The sequence below is a fragment of the Gastrolobium bilobum genome, unplaced genomic scaffold, assembly GCF_033153095.1.
Source record: "Gastrolobium bilobum isolate Gb01-03AN ecotype WA unplaced genomic scaffold, APGP_CSIRO_Gbil_v1 utg8480, whole genome shotgun sequence".
NCBI lineage: Eukaryota > Viridiplantae > Streptophyta > Magnoliopsida > Fabales > Fabaceae > Gastrolobium > Gastrolobium bilobum.
Window position 1 is genome coordinate 8,703 of NW_026899605.1, and position 19,005 is coordinate 27,707.

At 32.6% G+C, this 19,005-nt stretch overlaps 2 protein-coding genes across 2 annotated transcripts; both read right to left on the reverse strand.

Moving 5' to 3' along the window:
* Positions 1–721: 721 nt before the first annotated feature.
* LOC133291907 (F-box protein AFR) lies at positions 722–2,604 on the reverse strand. The gene has a single exon (XM_061490263.1). It carries the CDS (start codon positions 2,139–2,141, stop codon positions 1,080–1,082), a length of 1,062 nt encoding a protein of 353 aa, XP_061346247.1. The 5' UTR covers positions 2,142–2,604; the 3' UTR covers positions 722–1,079.
* Positions 2,605–11,092: 8,488 nt separating this feature from the next.
* LOC133291919 (uncharacterized) lies at positions 11,093–12,352 on the reverse strand. The gene has a single exon (XM_061490279.1). The coding sequence runs from the start codon at positions 12,350–12,352 to the stop codon at positions 11,093–11,095; it is 1,260 nt and encodes a 419-aa protein (XP_061346263.1).
* Between the last annotated feature and the right edge of the window lie 6,653 nt (positions 12,353–19,005).

A 19,005-nucleotide genomic window follows, 5' to 3' on the forward strand; every position in this document is an offset into this window, starting at 1 on the left:
TCTCCTGGTTGTGAATGAGAGAGAAAGTAAAAACCCATTAAAACAAAGTTGTGCCATTTAGAATAAAATATATTTTTCCCTTATAGATAAGAGATTAATATTTCTTATATTGTAGAAGATAAATTTATCTCACATATTTATTATACGAGAGATAATAAATATCATTATACAAAATGATCCATAAATCTCATTATACTTTGTTCATTAAGAAGAAAGCTCTCTAAAAAGTACAATTAATAGAGAAATTCTACTTTGCACTTTGGCAGTGGGCTGATCACGCCGCGAAGCACATCAATCCTCTGGCCGATGTTTTTTTTTTTCTCTCCCAGTCTTTCTGATTCCTTATTTTTTTTTTCTTTCTATTTTAAGTTACAGGGGATCGATACGGAGAATTTTTCTATCTTATGTGCAACAACGTCCATTTTTTAATTCGAAATTTACTCTTGACCTTCCTTTTTTATTATTGTAAATGAAGGGTTTTAAAGAAACAGATTGCCAAGAATTTTTTTTCCTTCATATTTTTTTTATTTGTTGCTAATATAACTGAAGAAGACATCATGAAAAATTAAAAAATGCAATTTATGCTATGATGCGCTTTTATGCAAGAAAATTATAGATAGGATTAGTATTTAGAGAAGGTGTTATATTAAAAAAAGTTTGGACCAAACGATGATGGAAAAGTACACTTCAAATTCAAATAGAGAGGTTAATTACTAACCTTAAAAAAAAGAAAGTAAAATCAAATCCCACTATTCATCTTTCTCTTCCTCTTTGTTTGTTTAATACTTGATTTAAATAATTATAGTTGGACTGTAGAGAACATGCATTCCATGATGAAGCTGCAAGCTATAATTTGCAATCCAGCAAGCAAGAATATGTATTGGCCATTAGGCCTGCGAATATCGTTTTCAATCATAGGCAAGGTGTGTTTCTATTTCCATCCCCAGCATGCCGAATCAGATTCAACATTAAAATAAAATAAAAAGTTCCCAATCCCGCCTAATAAAACAAACAAACAAAGAGAGAGAATAAGAAAGGAAGAAAAACATGTCCACCCTGGCCAATAGGTGTTCAAGGCTTCAAGCATAGAGCACCTGGCAATTACAAGGTGAGAAATCACGGAAACCTTGTGGTGCCTCCACCACCTGCCACGTAAGCTTCACTCCAACTCCCTCACTGCCATCGTAAACGACGACACTCCCAATGGCCACATTCAAACCCAACGACACCACGTAAATGCTTCCATCCAACCCCTTCGCAGCAAACGGCCTCTGCATCACTTCCCTCGGAAATCTATCACCTCCCACACACCGCCACGTGTCGCATTCCTCATCGTACATCTTCACCGGCCAGTCCCCGTATTCCGCTATCACGAAAACCCTCCCCGCAACCGCCACGCTAACACCCGTCCATCCATCCCTCATCCCCTCCCCCATCTCTCGCCACGTGTCCTTCTCCGCCTCGTACGCCCAACCCCTCGGCCGAAACATAAACGGCCACCACCACCCTTCCGTTACGTAAACCCTTCCCCCAACCGTAACCGCCTCGTACTTTTCCAGCTCAGTCCCCAGCCCCGCACCCGTCGTCCACGTGTCTTCATCCGGATCGTAGATTTCAGTTCCGCTCCCCCCGACGGTCACGATCCTTCCGTTCACTGCCTCCGCCGCGAAGAAAGATCTCCCCGCCGGCATGGGGGATGCCGGCGACCATTGGTTTGTTGTGGTTTGGTAAACGAGGGTCGTCCGCATTGGGGACTCGGTGTCGGAGCGCATGCCACCGATGACGAAGAGCTTCCCCTGACGCGGCAGCGAGGCGATGGCGAACGCGGTGGGGTAAACCGCGTCCGGCAGCGGCATGGGTGGCAGCAGGAACCAACGGTTCGATGAAGGGTCGAGAGCCTGCCATTGAATCCGTGCGGTTTGTCTATTAAATGCGAAGACGAAGAGATAAGGTCGAGAGAGGGTTTTCTTGGAAAGTAGAAAGGAAGGGTGTGTTATGGCTCTGTTCCACGAAGAGGAAACAGAGCGCATCGAACCCTGATATGGATACGGAACATGAAGTAAACAAAGCTCTGCAATTTCGTCTGGTAACCCCGGAATCAGTGCCTCCCACTCATTATTCTTCTTCTTCTCAGGTACCATGTTTTTTTTTTTTTTTTTCAGAAATTGGGAAAAGTATGATATGGTGTGTTGAATATAAAGGAAGAGAAGTGAGAGAGAATTGAAAGAGACCCTTGTCGTGAGTAAGGACACGGAATTGCAATAATGAAAAAGTGAAAGGAAAGGGCTTTAGTAGGAAAAAGTTGGAGTGATTAGTTTAGTAGGAAAAAGCCGGGATACGAGGAGAAGGTAGAGGTATAAATATTTCCGGCAAATCCGTATCAATAAAGACTTGGAATGAAAGAAAACAAATAGAGGGGAGAAAAAAGAAAGAAAAAGTTGGAAATGGGAGTGACGTAATTGAGGCAAAGCGACAGAGCAGAAACCTGTTACTCCGATGAATGAATGAATGAACGAACGAACGATGGAAGACACACACAAAGGGATTTGCTCTGATCGCCAACACACTAAAGTGTTTAATCATTGTCGTGTGGTGAACCAGCCCCCCCGCCTATATGGACTTTTTTTGATTCCTATGGCTAATTTATTATGATTAGTTGGGGGGAAGAAACACAAGTGGGTCTACTTTTGGAAATGACTAGTTTGTGGTTGTGGCCACGTCTGCGGTTTTGATCAAACATAATCTACTCCATAATTTTCTTTTCTTTCACAGCTACAATTGACTAGGGAAAAAAAAGATATGTGTGTGTGCCTTTTGTTATGTGGTCTGCGGCATGGCTTGTTTATCATTACAGCGACTGATGCGAACATCACAACTATGGATCGCCACTCGCCACTCCCACCAACTTTACTATCAACATAATAGCCCTTGCACTCCCAATTAAATGCTTTTATTTTTATTTTAAAGCTTATTCTAATTTGACACCTGGATAAACTCGTCGCAAGCTTGCCTTCAATAATATCTTTCATTTTCAGAAAACAATTCTCCCATTTAACTTTTATAAAAGAAAATAGTACTGTTTTAGTGACCACTATTTTGGCTCATTAACCAATATGTAAAATGTCCACAACACCCCCTACCTATTTTGTACACTGTCTGTCACAAACAACATTGTTGTCTGTGGAGGATCACGTTCCATTAAGCATGCTCTCATTGTGTACGATTTCATGTTACAACAAAACTTTCCAGGCAAGCTTCCTTTTAACTACCTTAATTTCTTAATCAAAGCATCAAATTGCACTATCATCTCATTTTCATAAGAGCGTATGGAGGAGGAGCTTCCAAACAACACTCAACCACCACATCTATCTGTCGTGCATCACAGACGGAACAAATACTCAAATGCCTAATTGTAAGCCTTTCATACTAGAATAATAGAATTAAAATATAGGCATATCACAAATAATATAAGAGTAATTATAGACATTATGTACATAGAAATTTATAATTGTATAATTATGTGTCTGTAATTATGTATTTTCAAAAGTTTCAATGATATCTTACCTCGCCGAATCCGGATTATTTAGTGATCAGATAGTGGATGCTTTGTAAAAAATAATACAAAAATTAAATGACTTTTATTATCTATTATCCTGCTACTTACAATGTGTTATGGGCTTCATCATATCTCGGTCTATTAATGTATAATCTCCACCAATTTTTTTTTTTTTTTTTTGGATAACTAATCTCCACCAAATTTTCATCCCAAAAGGAGACTAATACACAAGAGTGCAGTAAGCAAGTAGTGAACAGAACAGTTGATTATCTTCCTCATCGCCTATTTAAGAGACGGGTTTGGTCTGCGTAGGTCAAAGGCTTTATTTGCCACTCCATATGCAATTGTGGTAAGTAGTCATTTCGGGATGTGTCGCTTAGATATATTCCCACTAAAGGAATCCATAATGATAAAGAACTTAATAAAGCAACTTGAAACAGGAAGCGTGGTCGGTAATTATTAACTTTAGGGTGTGTTTGGTACAGGAGAAATTTTTTGATGACCGGAAATCATGATTAATGGGAATTCAGTAGAAATTGAGTTTTCTTGGAATCTTACGAAAGATGTGTTTGGTTCGCCAAAATATTACCGGGAATATTGGTAAAAATTACTGATTCCATATTTGGTTTAGAACGAAATTTGACTTGGAAAATGAGGTTATTTTACAAAAATAACCCCAAACTATTTTTACTTTTGTAATTGATAGATTGAGTCTAGATTTTTATGTGTATTGGGGTATTTTTGTCTCAAAATTTATTGTTGTGCTTTCCCTTTACTTGGTATTCTGATTGGTATTCCGAATTACCATATTATTTTTGGTAATCTGAATAGTGACTTTTCTTTATAAATCAAATTACCGGTAATCCTTGGATATCCGGGAATCGTAATTTATTCCTTCTACCAAACGTGGTAATTACATTTACCAAAGAAGGATTACCGGTAATCCTCTCTAAAAACTTGAACCAAACACCCCCTTAGTTCCTATCCTCTATTTCCATTTGCATCACCATTTATAAACTAAAAAAATGTTTATCCTTTTCAATGATATAATTTATATTTTTTCACTCTCACAAAAAGGTGAGATTCACACTTTTATTTTTTTTTGTCAACTTTTTCTCTTCCTTTATCTATCTCTTCCTCTCTCTTAAAATGACATAAATTTACATCCTTTAAAATGATACACACTTTTCCCTTTATAAATTGTTAAAATAAGAAGGACAAAGAGCTCGGTTAGTTGCAGTTTACAAAGAATTACTACTAAATGTATGTGTGTGGCTATTTATTTTTTAAAAAGTAATGACTATTATGTACCTGCCAAAGAACCAAATCGATTGTATAAGTTGACGACCAGGAGGATACAATTATATTATTGTTGTTAGTCAGGATCAACAGGTATTGAATAATATATTTTATTGTCTATAAATATTTTTTTAAACAAAAAGTGTTAAATGACGCGACATAATATCAATTTATCAGCTTAATGTACCTAAAAATTTCCCACTATAAATAACACATGGCACAATCATGTTGTTATCCCATAAACCTAATGCATCCCTCAAAATTTTGTATTTTTAGGTGTCTGGGATCATTATTTTAAGGTATAATTTATATAACTAAAAAATTATTATAGATTAATTATCTCAAAAGGTTAAAACAGTTAAAAAAATTTATGTGTAATGCACAAGTGAAACCAAAAAGGTTACACCGAACCGAATATTTTGACATTCGCGTGGTGAAGTCAGCAACAACGGATCATGATAAAGATCTTCCGAGGCTTTCGCATGTATGTACTAAAAAAAGTGTTTAGGGGGCTGCCGGCTGCGGCTGCGGCTGCGGCCATCCTTGTCATGACTCATAAAGCAAATTGTGAATTATCATTTTAGAGAAACTTTGGAGTGAATAAGAAACTATCCAAGTGTGAACTAAAGTGAACTCATTTTGCTTTTCACTTATGGAATATGAACGCAGAGAGAGGAAGTAGAATGTGAAACGAAATACGTCAACGCATATGATTCATAATAACCAACATTGAATTGTGTGACTCAACTGTAAAATGTTAAAGCAATTAAAATAATAAAAGAATCGCTCGTTGATTAATGGGCTTAAGAAAATGCTTTTTATACCTTACTTAGAAGTATTTTTACACAAGATAATGCTATTTAGATAATTTTTAAAGGGATTTGTATTTGTTATTTAACATAACACAACAAATTTTTTTACACACATAATATTTTGTGGGTCCCACAGTTTTTGAAGAAAAAAAAAAAATTATAGCACGCAAAACGAATCTCTATAACATTACACAATCACTTTTCCTACAACATAATTCTTATTAGAACCTTTTTTTAAAAAGTATTTGGATTTTGTAAAAAATATTTGACTTTTAACTTCTTTTTTTTTTTTTAAGTTAAAATTTCAGCTTTCAAAAAAATAAATTTTTGACTTTTTTTAAGCAGGCTATTCAAGTAGACATTTTTTGAAATTTTGAAGAGAAAAAACTCATCTAAACGAACTAAGTATACTTATGGACTCACTTGATGAGAGTATTTATTATACTTCAGGACTACCATTTTTTAGGTAGTCCTTTAGTGTAAATGAGAAAGTAAAATTGAAAAAAAGTAACAATAACAAAGATAAAAAGAAAAATAAAAAATTGATGTTATAATAGAGAACACCAAATTATTAGATGGTCCTTTACCATAAAAAATATTTCCTCACTTGAGACAATATAATCTTAAGTCAAGCGTCATACAAACAAGGCCACGAGCATAAATGAAATATGGCCCATAAGACTTTAATCAATTAAGGCTTGCTTGGATCAGATTCGTGTCAGATCTATCTATCCTCCGGAGTTTGCCTCTTCGCAAATTTAGGAGCCAGGTCAGGAGAGGAGAGGCTTCTTGCACAACTCTTCGACCGCACCACACAGCTTATTGTATTAACATATTGCTTTTATATTTGTTTCTCCTCACCTTTTCTGCTGGGTTTGAACCGAGTTCTTTGTTGTTATAAAACAACAAAGAATTTCGATACACATATAAACGGAACGGTGTCTATTTTGTCACGCCTGATAAATTTTTTTATCAAACTGTCATATTAACAGTAAATTTTGTCAAAATATCACGCGGCATATTTCGCTACACTGTGTAACGAAATATGTTTGCATATAATTCACTACACTTTGTGGCGAAATATACCATGACAGGCTGCACAGTCAACAAAAATAACATATGTCAAGCAGACAAAATTCAAGCATAATTCGCTACACAGTGTAGCAAATTTCTACTTGCTTGACACGTGTTATTTTTGCTGACTATGCAGCCTGACATGACATATTTCGCTACACAGTGTAACGAATTATGCCGCGTGACATTTTGACAAAATTTACTGTTGACGTGTCAATCTGGTAAATTTTTTTTGTCAGGTGTCACAAAATGGTCCATCTCCCCGTTTAAACAGCAACATCAAAATTTTGCCCCCCCCCCCCCCCCCCGATGACTTTGTTATCATGTTTCGTTAAAATCTGAGTTTTAAAAAGGCTATTAAAATTTAAATAATTTATCTTCAAAATTTCTTTATTCTTCTTTTACTTTTATAATTTTAGTAATTGAGTTATCTTTCATTTCATGAACTTTACTAATCTTCTCTCCATAAAGCTGAATCATTTTAGGTGGGATTTAACCATTTGTTTTTATAAGAGTTACTACTCCTATTATTTCTATACTACATTTATCTACAATTTTATCTTTTCTTATATGCTTGTTCATCTATAACATTCTTATCTCTTCACGTATAAAATTGAGTTTAGAAAAAAAAAAAAAAAAAAAACATCTATCGCATACACTAAATAGTTAGGTAGCACCGAGTAAAAACTTTTACCTCTCCTAACGATTATTTATTTTTTGATCACATCATAGTAATTAACATTTTTTCTAGTATATTTTTATTATAAATTAATTATAGGTTTAGGATTTCTAATATTATAAAAGATAAAAATATCTTCTGTAACTTCAAAATAATATCATTTTGGAATTTGAGGGAAAAAAATGTGCTACAAAAAACTTGTGCTACAAGAAAGAATGAGTATTGTTGTAAAAAAATTTGTTTCCAAAATTCGTGAAAGGAGAAAAACTTTCCCATTAATTATATCCTTCTAATTTATCAATGACAATGTAAACCTGATAAAAGAAGAAGAAGAATTGATTAGACTTCTTTAAAATTAATTGTTGTATAATACAAGTTGTTGCACACCACCTGATATAAAAAAATTCCTCAAAAGAGAATTTTTTTGGTAATCACGCGTAAGGGTGTCCCAAATTCAAAACTTACCCATCAAGTCATGGACCGATGGCCCCATTTCTGTCCCAAAAATTCCAAAGTAACGCGTATGAAGCCCATGAACCATTTTTTTTTATCACTATTCAATAAACAAACGAAAAAAAGGCTTTTTTTTTACCTTCTCTGTATCAGGACATGACATCAAAACTTTGATTTTAGCCCTCGAGGCCTCGACAAAGTCATTCTTTTTTAACAAACTGATTGATAGTAAATGAATTGAGTAATAGAAAGAAAAGAGTTTCAATTTGATCTTCACATGTTATTTTTGGAAGGAATTTAAATATTTTCATTCATGACTTGCCTCACACCCTATATTATAAGGGTGTTCATCAACCGATCCAAACCGATTCAAACCGCAGTAACCAAACTGAAAAATCGATAACCGAATAAATCGAAAACTGAAAAAAAATCGCAAATTTTAATTGGATTGATTCGGTCACATCTACCTACTTGGGTTTTTTTCCTCAATCATAGCCCAAAAATTTCTAAACCAAAGATCCATTAACCATCAACTAAATCCAAGAAAAAGCCTAGTCACATCTCATTAACAAAATTTAATCTCTGTAGAGCTTCATATCTCCTTGCCCAAAAAAGAAAAAACTATATTATCGTTTAATGATGCTTTTGTATTTTAAAAAAATAAAATTACAAAGTCAATATATACAAAAGATGTTATTTGCATAACAATCATGAAACAAATTTTAGGATTTTAAAAAAATCGAAAACCGATCTAATCCAAACCGAAAAAAATTGGATTGGATTGGATCAAATTTGAAAAAAAAATCCAAACCGAATGGATGATTACATGATCAAATCGAAGGAATTGAATCGGATGATTTTTACTTCCAAAACAGATTCAATCCAGACCGCGAACACCCTAGTATATTAGTCTCTATTGTAAGAGTAGAGGGAAGCAACTCACCTCAAAGACTAATTAGGGTTGAATAACTAAAAAAAAAAAAAAGAAGACATTCGTTTTGGAACAATCACTGCGACAACAAGTCTATTTCTCGAACCCCCGCACGTAAGTAGTTGAAACCTTCCCTTGTTTTAATTATTTCAGTTTTTTTTTTTGAGCTACAAGCTATGTACCTTCCACATAATTTGTAAGTGAACTTCCACTAAAGCTTCTGATAGAAGCCGCTTGCTTTTCTCTCCTATATAAGTGCTAGTAAATATCATCTTATTCTCATATGATCATCCATTATCAAAACAAGTTGGCTTTAATTCTCTACAAGAATAAATGGATAAGCAGAAATCTTCACCACCCCTCATTAGACTGAAGAAACTAAAGTCTCTATTGCACTCTTGGCGAGTGCATTCCAAAAGTTTAAAACAAAGATGGCATAGGTTGTTTAATAATCAAATGCACTTGCAAAGCTTCCTCGAGGATGAAGAAATAAATAGGGATCATATGGTACATTATAGAAGAACGGTAAGTTGTGCTTCGGAAGATGATATTGATAAAAGGGCAGAGGTTTTTATTACTAACTTTCGACGTCAGCTAAGTTTCGAGAGAAGAATTTCTTTGGAGCTGATGTATTGCACAAGAGATAGTTTTGAAGGTGACTAATAACAAAGTGGATTCAATTAGTTATTTCTCAAGTTTTTTTTTTTTTTTAAATATGTAATGTGACCGAATTGGTGTGTTGGATTTGGGCTTTTTCACCCTTTTGCCCCTTATTAATTAATTAATAACCATTTTGTCCCTGATTCGAAACTATTTATCAATCTGTCCCTCTTTAATCGACTACATTGCATTTTTAATCGACTAAATGGCCAAAACAGACAAAAAATGGCTGTTGGGAGATTTAGTCGACTAAATCTCCTTATTTAGTCGACTAAATCTCCATATTTGACAAAAAAAAAATAAGTCAGTATGATTTTAATCGATTAAGTAGGGAGATTTAGTCGATTAAATCTTCCAACAACCATTTAGTCGATTAAACATGCAAAGTAGTCGATTAAAGAGGGGCAGATTGATAGATAGTTTCGAATCAGGGGCAAAATGATTATTAATTAATTAATGAGGGACAAAATGATCAAATAGCCGTTGGATTTGAGTAATTGAGGTTTACCTCAACTGCAATTATATATCTATAGGTTTACCAAAGATATATAATTTTTGTTTAAAAAAAAAAAATCATATAATTATTATTTAAAAAAATTTAGTCAGTCCTTATTTACTAATAATCATTAACGCTCTATTAATTTTTGTTAAATCATGTACACCTGTTTTAAAATTTAGATAGACTATATGAATCTATTTTCTATAATAAAAATGTTCTTATACTTTTTATGAGTTTTCAAATAGGTTTTTATAATTAAAGAAAGATTAACGTCGATCTATAATTAGTATCATATAATTATTGTAAAAAATTTAAAAATATAATGTAAAATATAATAATTTTTTTTAAAAATATAGTAGTTTTCATAGAGTAAAAGAGCATTTGCAATGTCGAAATTTGGCAAAGCAATAAAACTGACAACTGCATGTAGGTAAAATCATCCAAACTCACACACATATATATATATATACAAAATTGAATATTAGAACTAATTACTATCAAAAAAAATTATTGATATCCATCGGTCACTTAATTTGATGCTATCTCCCTCCACAACATAGCCAACTTAATGAAAAGAATAACCATAAAAAAATTTCCTCTCCTTCATTACAATATCGACAGGTTCAATATATCTAAAAATGATATAATAAAAATCACTCCCCCTTAAATCCGATTAGCGAGTGTGGGGTGGAAGAAATCCTTGTACGCAGTCTTATCCTTATATCATTACAAAGAGGTTGTTTCTGGATTTGAACCCCTGACATTTCAGTCTAAAATGATATAATAATAAAAGAAAATATAATTTTACATATAAGAAAAACTTATAATACCTGTATTTTGTGAAGGAATATCAGGTATTAATTTGACCATATATAGACTAAATAATATGTATAAGTTACACTGGTAGTAATTACACATGTTTATGAAAATCAACTAACCAAGAAAATCAATAAATGTTTGAAACAAGTCAGCACCAGCTTTCAGGTTTCCAAGAGATTAGAAAGATGTGTGCATTAGAATCACTTCTGTACTCGTGTCTTTTTGTTTTAATTTTTGTATTCCATTCTTCAGTTTTTGTATCTCTTCTCTTCTCTTCTCAGAGTCTCAAATCAAATACAAGTGGCTTGTTTCATTTTTTTTGATGGTCAATGACAGTTTGAAATGCCCCAGCCAATGCTCTCACCTTGTTCTTCCTCTCTTCCAATAACTTGCTCGCTGTCTCTTCGATCACATCATTGGATACCTGAGACTCCTTCTTCCCTTTAACTCCAGAAGCTGTTTCTTGCTTTGGCTCTGTTGACTCTGACTTTGCTTCTTTAACTTCACTTTCCACAATATGTTCATTTTCTTCTTGTCCTTCTGTCAACTTAACCCCATCAACTCCTTCCTTTTCTTCCACTGCCACTTCCTCACTCTTGTGATCTTCTTCTATTACAATCCCACCTTCTTCTTCCTTTTCTTTCACCTCAACTTCTTCTTCAGCTGTTGAATGATTAATTTCTGATTGACTCCCATTAATCTTGCATTCATATTGGTTTATATCCTCATTCTCTTTATGCTCATCTTCGATTTTCTCTTCTTGTGGCTCTTCTTTTGCTTCTTCTTCTTCTGATGCAGTAGGAGTGACTTTCTCATTATTATCATCTTGAATGTGAGGCTGAGCAGACTCATCCAGCTCTTGTTTATTCTCATGTTCATCATGCTCAGAGTCAACTTTTTGAACCTCATCATGTTCTTGATTCTCCACTTTTTCTACTTCTTCAATCTCTTCATTTATAGCTTCTTTAACTTCTGGCTCAGTTTCAACATTGATCGGTTCTGTAGTTTCAGAACTGGTCTTTGCAGCCGAAGCATCATCAGTCACCTTCTTAGTGGTTGAAGGAGAAGGACTGGGGCTTCTCTTATTCACACTCTTGGTATTCAGTGGTTGTGTTTTCCCTTCCTTGTTGGGGGTTTTTGAGGTCCTCTCTGAAACGGGTTTCCAAGTGCTAATGCTTTTAACTGGAACATTGGAAGATCGAAGTGATAGGGATCTGGCAGGAGACACAAGGGCTTTCTGTGTTCTTGAAGGAGAGGGTTGTGTTTGTTTTGGTAACCTTGAAGGTGATGGTGGCTTGTCAAAAGATCTTCTTCTGTTTAAAGTGGCCTTATTGGTAGCATCAGTAGTACTCTTTGGAAGCTTGAAGGATTGGGACTCAAGCTTTGAGCTAATTGTGGGCCTCAGATAGTTTGGGACTTGTTTCTCTGATGGGTTTGAAGTGGCCTTATCTGTAGAGCTTGAAGGTGATGGTGGCTTGGTTGTCCTTTTGGTGCTTGTGATGGGAGAATTCGAAGTTGGGCCTTTCTTCTCCTTCCCAACAACACTACTCTCTTTTGCTTTTGTTGCCATATATGTCTATATATTTAGGTGTCTCTGCAATTTATTGAAAAGAACCTGCATATTTAACAAATATTAATCCTATTTAAATGAGATAAAGGGTAAATCAAAAGTTATGTTACATTATGTAACATAACTTTCCTACTCATACAATTGAGAAAAGAGAAGAAGAAAAAAATCAAGAAACGAGACCTACATGAGATTGTGTGTGTAAAAAAGTATGTTACATCATATAACATAACTTTTGATTTACCCATATATAAAAGATATCAATCTCAATATCCAGAGACAAGACTAAGATTTGAGATTCAACTGTCCAAGGGGATATGGGGTTATCTTTGTTGCATAGTACTTTTCTTTTACTTGATTTGTTCTTGTATAAAACTAACATATATCTTATGCCTCTTGCGAATCTCGTGAGGAATGTGACCAATAGTTGCGTAAAAATTGAAGTGGTGTTACAAACTGAGGTGCACAAATCAATACATTTGGAAAAAGTTACTTTTATTATTATTTTTGCTTATGAAACAAGTTCAGAATTGTAATGTGGCAGCTACACAATTATTAGACTTTCACAAGAAAAAGTTAAGACAATTTAGGCGGCAAAGTTTAACGCTATCACGTCAATTGTTCCACCATCACGCCATGTAGTTGCAGATACTTAATCAGAAAAACAAACGTGGGTATGATGGATTAACAAGAAAAAGCCTATCCTAGCTCCCCAAAAAAATAAGAAAGGTTCCTTATTCCCTGGTGCAAAAGAAAAGCATAAAAATTTTGTCATTTTCGGACATATAAGCCAATAATGCGTGTCCCTATATTTTCAAATCCTCCACGTTAATGTCTTCTTGTTAGGAAAAGATCCATCTATTTCGTAGGAAGATCGATTTGTTTCAACGAATCAATTGTAAATGAAAAGAAGATCAAGAGATAAATTTTTTTTTCAATAAATTAAAAATCGAATATACCTAAAGTATTGTTAAATGATTATCAATGTATGGATTACTTGTAACCAAAACCGATGTTCCTTCGATGACATGCAAAGAAGAGAAGAAAAGCAACAAATGAACATGTGACACAATGATTGACTTACACTTCATTCGGATATCATCAGGAGAAGCAAGCAATATTCAAGAACTCGACGCAAATTGAACTAAATATTCAAAGATGTATAAAAAATGAAATATAAAAAGAAGAGTTAATTTACAAGAATCAAAGCGGTGAAGGTTCGGGTTCAGATAATGTACCTGATAAAAGAAAGTGCATGGAAGAGTGAATTTGTGGGCACAAAACAAATCGATTTGCTTTGAAAGATGAAAATATATGGATAAAGAGACAAAAACGGAAAGAAAAGATTGGTTGGAAGATAAAAAAACAGAAAAGGGATGGAAGGGTTTGGAATGCTTAATAATATCATAAATTAAGCGCAAATTACGCACAAACTCAAAGGTGGTGATGGTGTTTATGAAGGCACGGTGAAGGTGTTTGCATTTGAGGCCATTAAATCAAAACAATAAATTGTTTTCTTTTATCAAACAAAACTCTGAATAACCGGGACATGTGGATTGGAGAGTTGACCTTTTCTTTTATAATTCTACACATGCAGGGAAAAAAAAAAAATTGAGTCGCTTTTCTTCTAATTTTAGTTTGGAATATATTAGTCAGATTTTTTTTGTTATTAACTATTATGAATTAACATTATGGTTGATTTCTTAAAGAACGAATGGTTCCTACGACTTTAACTTATCAAATAATCATTCTAAAATCTTAAGAATTATTTATTTATTTTGCTAAAGTTACTCAAAACTTATAACTATATAGGATTGTTTTATTTTTTCTATCGTACAGTAATTTAGTTCTAAGGTTCAGTTTTCCTTGTTGTAACAGGTTGGGCTGAGCCCAACTCGAAATTATATAATGTTGGCGATTACAGGGTAAAGCCGGACGAGAATGGTGGCATTTGGCAGAAGCACCACATAAATGTTGATGGCTTCGAATACATGTAGTTTTCCATGTTTCTTTTTTCCCATTAATTTTGACGTTTATCAACGCTGAGAGAAAGGTCATTGTCCTGCATTTTTTTAGTCGATAAGAAAGTCCATTCTCATTTATTATAAAATATTCATATTTAATTGAAGAAAAAAAAATTATAGTTGGAGAGAGACATCTAGTTTTAGTTTTATTTTTATTTATCATAGAGAAAAATATTTATCACAGAGATTAATTTTATCATCTGAATTTTTTTACTTAATAGAGAAAAATATTTTTTTATTTCTATGTAAAAAAAAAAGGTTTAAAAAAACATGTTTTTCACTTAAAAGAGAAAAATAATCTGATTTTATCGTATGCATTTTTAAATTATTTCTATTCTATAAATTTAAAAATAAAAATAAAAATAAAAATATTATCAATATTTACGGGGTTATAGTTGATTTTTTGAAATTGCAAATATACGTACGCTACGATGTCATTTTATTTTAATTTAATTTATTCTTGGTTTTCATATGATGTCATGAAGAAGTCCATTTTATGTTGTTTTATTTTAAATATATAGGGAAAATCTCCAATATGGGGTAACCAAGTTAGAGACGTAGGTTAAGACATAAAATATTTCGAATGAATGGGTGCCAAATGTTTGTGTGGAGCACCACCAACCACACCAAAAAGTGATCCGGTTGGCCTTGAAGCAATGGCTTTGGTGGTGATGTGAGCTTTTGAGTTGCAAAGTGCTAGGTAAACTAATCCCCACGAGTTGAGGCTTACCCCCACACCAAAAAACTTTGTGGCCTAGTCCTACCATAGTTCATAGTGGACGAAGCCAACTTGTCCATTATTATTTGGTTTGATTTAAAAATATATATATTGTCACACATTGAATGCGTTTAGTGGTCCAAATTGGCCACTGCCAACCCCACCTATTGCTTTTCTTCTTCTGCTCCCATCTTGTGATTAGTTAGCTTATGACGCTATACAGCCAGACATATAATCTTAAGCTTATCTAAATCTTTAGCTAACAAACAAGACCCAAAATAAAAACAAAAAACAAACTATAGCTAACAAAGGGTTACATCACTTATAAGTGGTAGTGGTGGAGGGATAAGCATGCTCCATCCCCTCCCTGTGCCACACTTGGCTTACATGCAACCAGTCAAACTTGAGCTTATGTGTTCTTCCTAGGCTTTTTGACGTTTTATTAAAAAAATAAAAATAAAATTGAACTGTTATCAGGTATAAATTATTTCTCAATATTTGAAAATGGGTATAATTAACCCCGAATAATAGCTCAATTCGCAACTTAGCGCCCAACAGTTTGTGTTGGTCGGAGATTTAAATTGTGATCAAATCAAATTTTTAGAATTTCTTGTTGGGCCAGAAGAAAACTGTCTCCTTTAAAAGGAGATTTGTTTCACCTTTTCTTCTATAACAATGATCTAATGCATCTTATGTTTCAACGAGAAGTTAGCTAGCTTTAGAACTATATTTTCACAATAAAGTGACCGAAGGACTTGTGTAAGGATACTCCCCGTTATTAAAAAAAATGGATATAATTTAAAGGGTAATAAGATCAAGACTAACACGTGACATTTAATAACTAAGCCAAAAATAATATAGTTATTCTTATTTTAGAAATTAATATCATTTCAATCTTACAAATTTTAAAATATAGAATTTATTTAATTATTAATTTTTTTTAAAATTCAAATATATAATAAAATATAAGAATTTCAGTTGATCCAAATTTTCGTGTTTATTAATTATTCATACTTCGAATCTTTTGATAATAATGAAAACAATAAAAGAGTAGGATACAAAAAAAAAAAACAATAAAAGAGTATATTGATTAATCATCTTAAAAAATTAGAGTTATAAGAAAAGAGTCATAATATTTCATCAATGACTCACTTCACTCAATTTAAATGATATCAAATATTTGAATTTTTCTCATAAAATTGGAAAGAAAGAAAAAAAAATCAATCATCAAACTATCATCATTGATAATAAATTTGATATTTTTAATTTAAACAAATTTATTAAAAACATTATGATTTTTTGCTATTACTGTAATTGTGTTTTAGGTGATTCTAATATTTTTAGATGATTGACCGATTTTGGTCAATTGATGATATTTGAATTTTTCTGCCGAAATTAGAAAGAAAAATAAAAATTAAATATCAAATTATTATCAATACTAATAATAAATTTGATATTTTTGATTTTACGAAAATTTTAAAATTTTAAAATAAGAATAAAAATTATTTACACTATTAATTATTAGTTGAATAAAAAAAAATTAATATTAATTTCTAAAATAATAATAATTACGTTATTATGATCTTAATTATTATTTATAATATTAATTAATATTTATATGATTATGTGAGAAGGTAAAATAGAAGCGGGAGTAAAATTTAGATTACGAACATAGTCATGGTTCAGTAATTTTTTATTTTATTTGAATGAAACGGCCAAGAAGCCGTTCTTCCTAATTTTTTATTTATGGGCTTCTTCTACATTTGGATTTTTATAATTTATTGAATAAAATTCCTTGTTTATCTGCCGATAATCTACGTTTGTTGTTTTTTGCGCGGAATCGAGGGTTTTCTGAGAGTTTTTTTTTTTTTTTTTAAATGCGAGCATTGTTTTTTCCCCAATAATATTATAATATTGACAAATGTATGTGTAAAATATGTATTTAAAACCTGCACTTATATAAAAAAGGAATGGGGAGAAAACTTTTGACGAGTTTCATTAGAGACCGAAATGTAGAAGAAGCATAAGCTTTTTTCTTAATTTATTGTGTAATATAAATATTCTCTCTTAAAACGAAACATAAGCTTTTTTCTTAAAGAAAAAAAAAATTGGCTCAGTATACCTGCGCCATTTTTTCTGGTATAATGAAAAAAACGTTTAATTTATTTTCCTCATTTATGAGGAGAACGAAATGACGCATGTAAATGTAATTTAAATAATTAATAACAAGCAGATTGCAATGTGATGTAACTAAATTATTAAAAGTTTGATCAAGAATTAGAAAAATTAACCAAATGATACATGTGAAACATGTAACTATCATGTCATTATCAAAATGAGGAATTTGGAAATGTTTTGTCACTGTCTTTATTAATAACGATGTTTCTCGTGACTTTCACGGTGGAAAATGTGCATGTTTTATCTACTAGAATAGCAAGTAAATAAGACTGTTTTTCCTTTCATCTTCTTCAAGGGTAATACGAGGAAGGTAATTTTTACACCTTTTTCTTTTGACTTTTTGGATTATTTTTTTAATTTCTAATTATCTTATATTAAAAATATTGTGTGGTTTTTTTCAAAAAGGAAAAATAATTAAAATGCTCTCATAACTCTAACAGTTTATTATTTTTCGAAGGGAAAATATATTGTGACAACCAAGTTGTGTTACTACCAAATGACTACCAATTAATCTCACCGTTAGATCGATTATGTTGAACCAACGGTTATATTTATTTCCATCTTTGTATGATTATGATTTCCCATATTTAAAGTGAAAGTATTAAATATGGAAAATCATAACCATACAAAGGTGGAAATAAATATAAAGTATTAAATTTGGAAAATCATGACCATACAAAGATGAAAATAAATATAACCGTTGAATCAACATAATCGATCTAACTGTGAGATTAATTGGTAGTCATTTAGTAGTAACACAACTTGGTTGTCACAATATCCTTTCCCTTTTTCGAATATAATTTAATAATATTTTGTGTAGTTTAATGACTGTGTTGAAAGTTGCCTTTATAGCCCGTGAATAAGCAAGAGAGAGAAATAAAAAATTTCTTGCGGAAGAGACAATTTTTGTCCACCCTAACACATGTTCTACCCAAGATACATGCAATAGACATGTTAGGAATTAAAGATGATACCTTTGTTCGGATTAAAACTCCTGATCAAATGCGTTCTTGATCACCACTTGAGACTTGAAAAACACAAGTCGTTCGATGGAAGTTCACAACACTTTGTTGTCTTGTAGGAGAAGAATGATTCTTCAACACCTAAGATCCTTCAAGTTCTTCAAGAGGTTGTTAAACTGAAGAGAAGGGGCAAGGGAGAGTGGCGCCTATGGTGACTCCAAGAGAGATAGAAAAATGCCTCCACACATGTATGTGTTTTGACTAGGGTTTTCAGTGGATAAAATAAGAGAGGTGTTCTTCCATAAATAAGGAACAAGGGGGCTATATATGTGGCAGCTAATCAACCTAATAGCTAGGTCAAATTAGCGCCATAATCATCTCTCAATCTCATTGAGTAATTTCCTAATTTTATCCAATCATAATATAGTGGGGTTGGTACATGATATATATCGTTGTTGAATCGTAATACATATCATGTACCATTTGACCGATTTTTTATATCGTGAATAACATCGAATCGTAAGATATAGAAATATAACACAAAATAATTTAAAAATATATAATATAATTAATATCATATAAATCCAAATTCCAAAAAGGATCCAATAAACAAAATACATAAGTAACTAAATGAAAATCAATTATTTTCCTATTCAACAATCATTAAGATTAATTTTATCACTACTATCACTATCAACATCTATCAATGACATAACTAATTCATCATCTCTTCGTTAGGTAGTCATTTGACTCACCTCTCATTTCTTGTTCAAC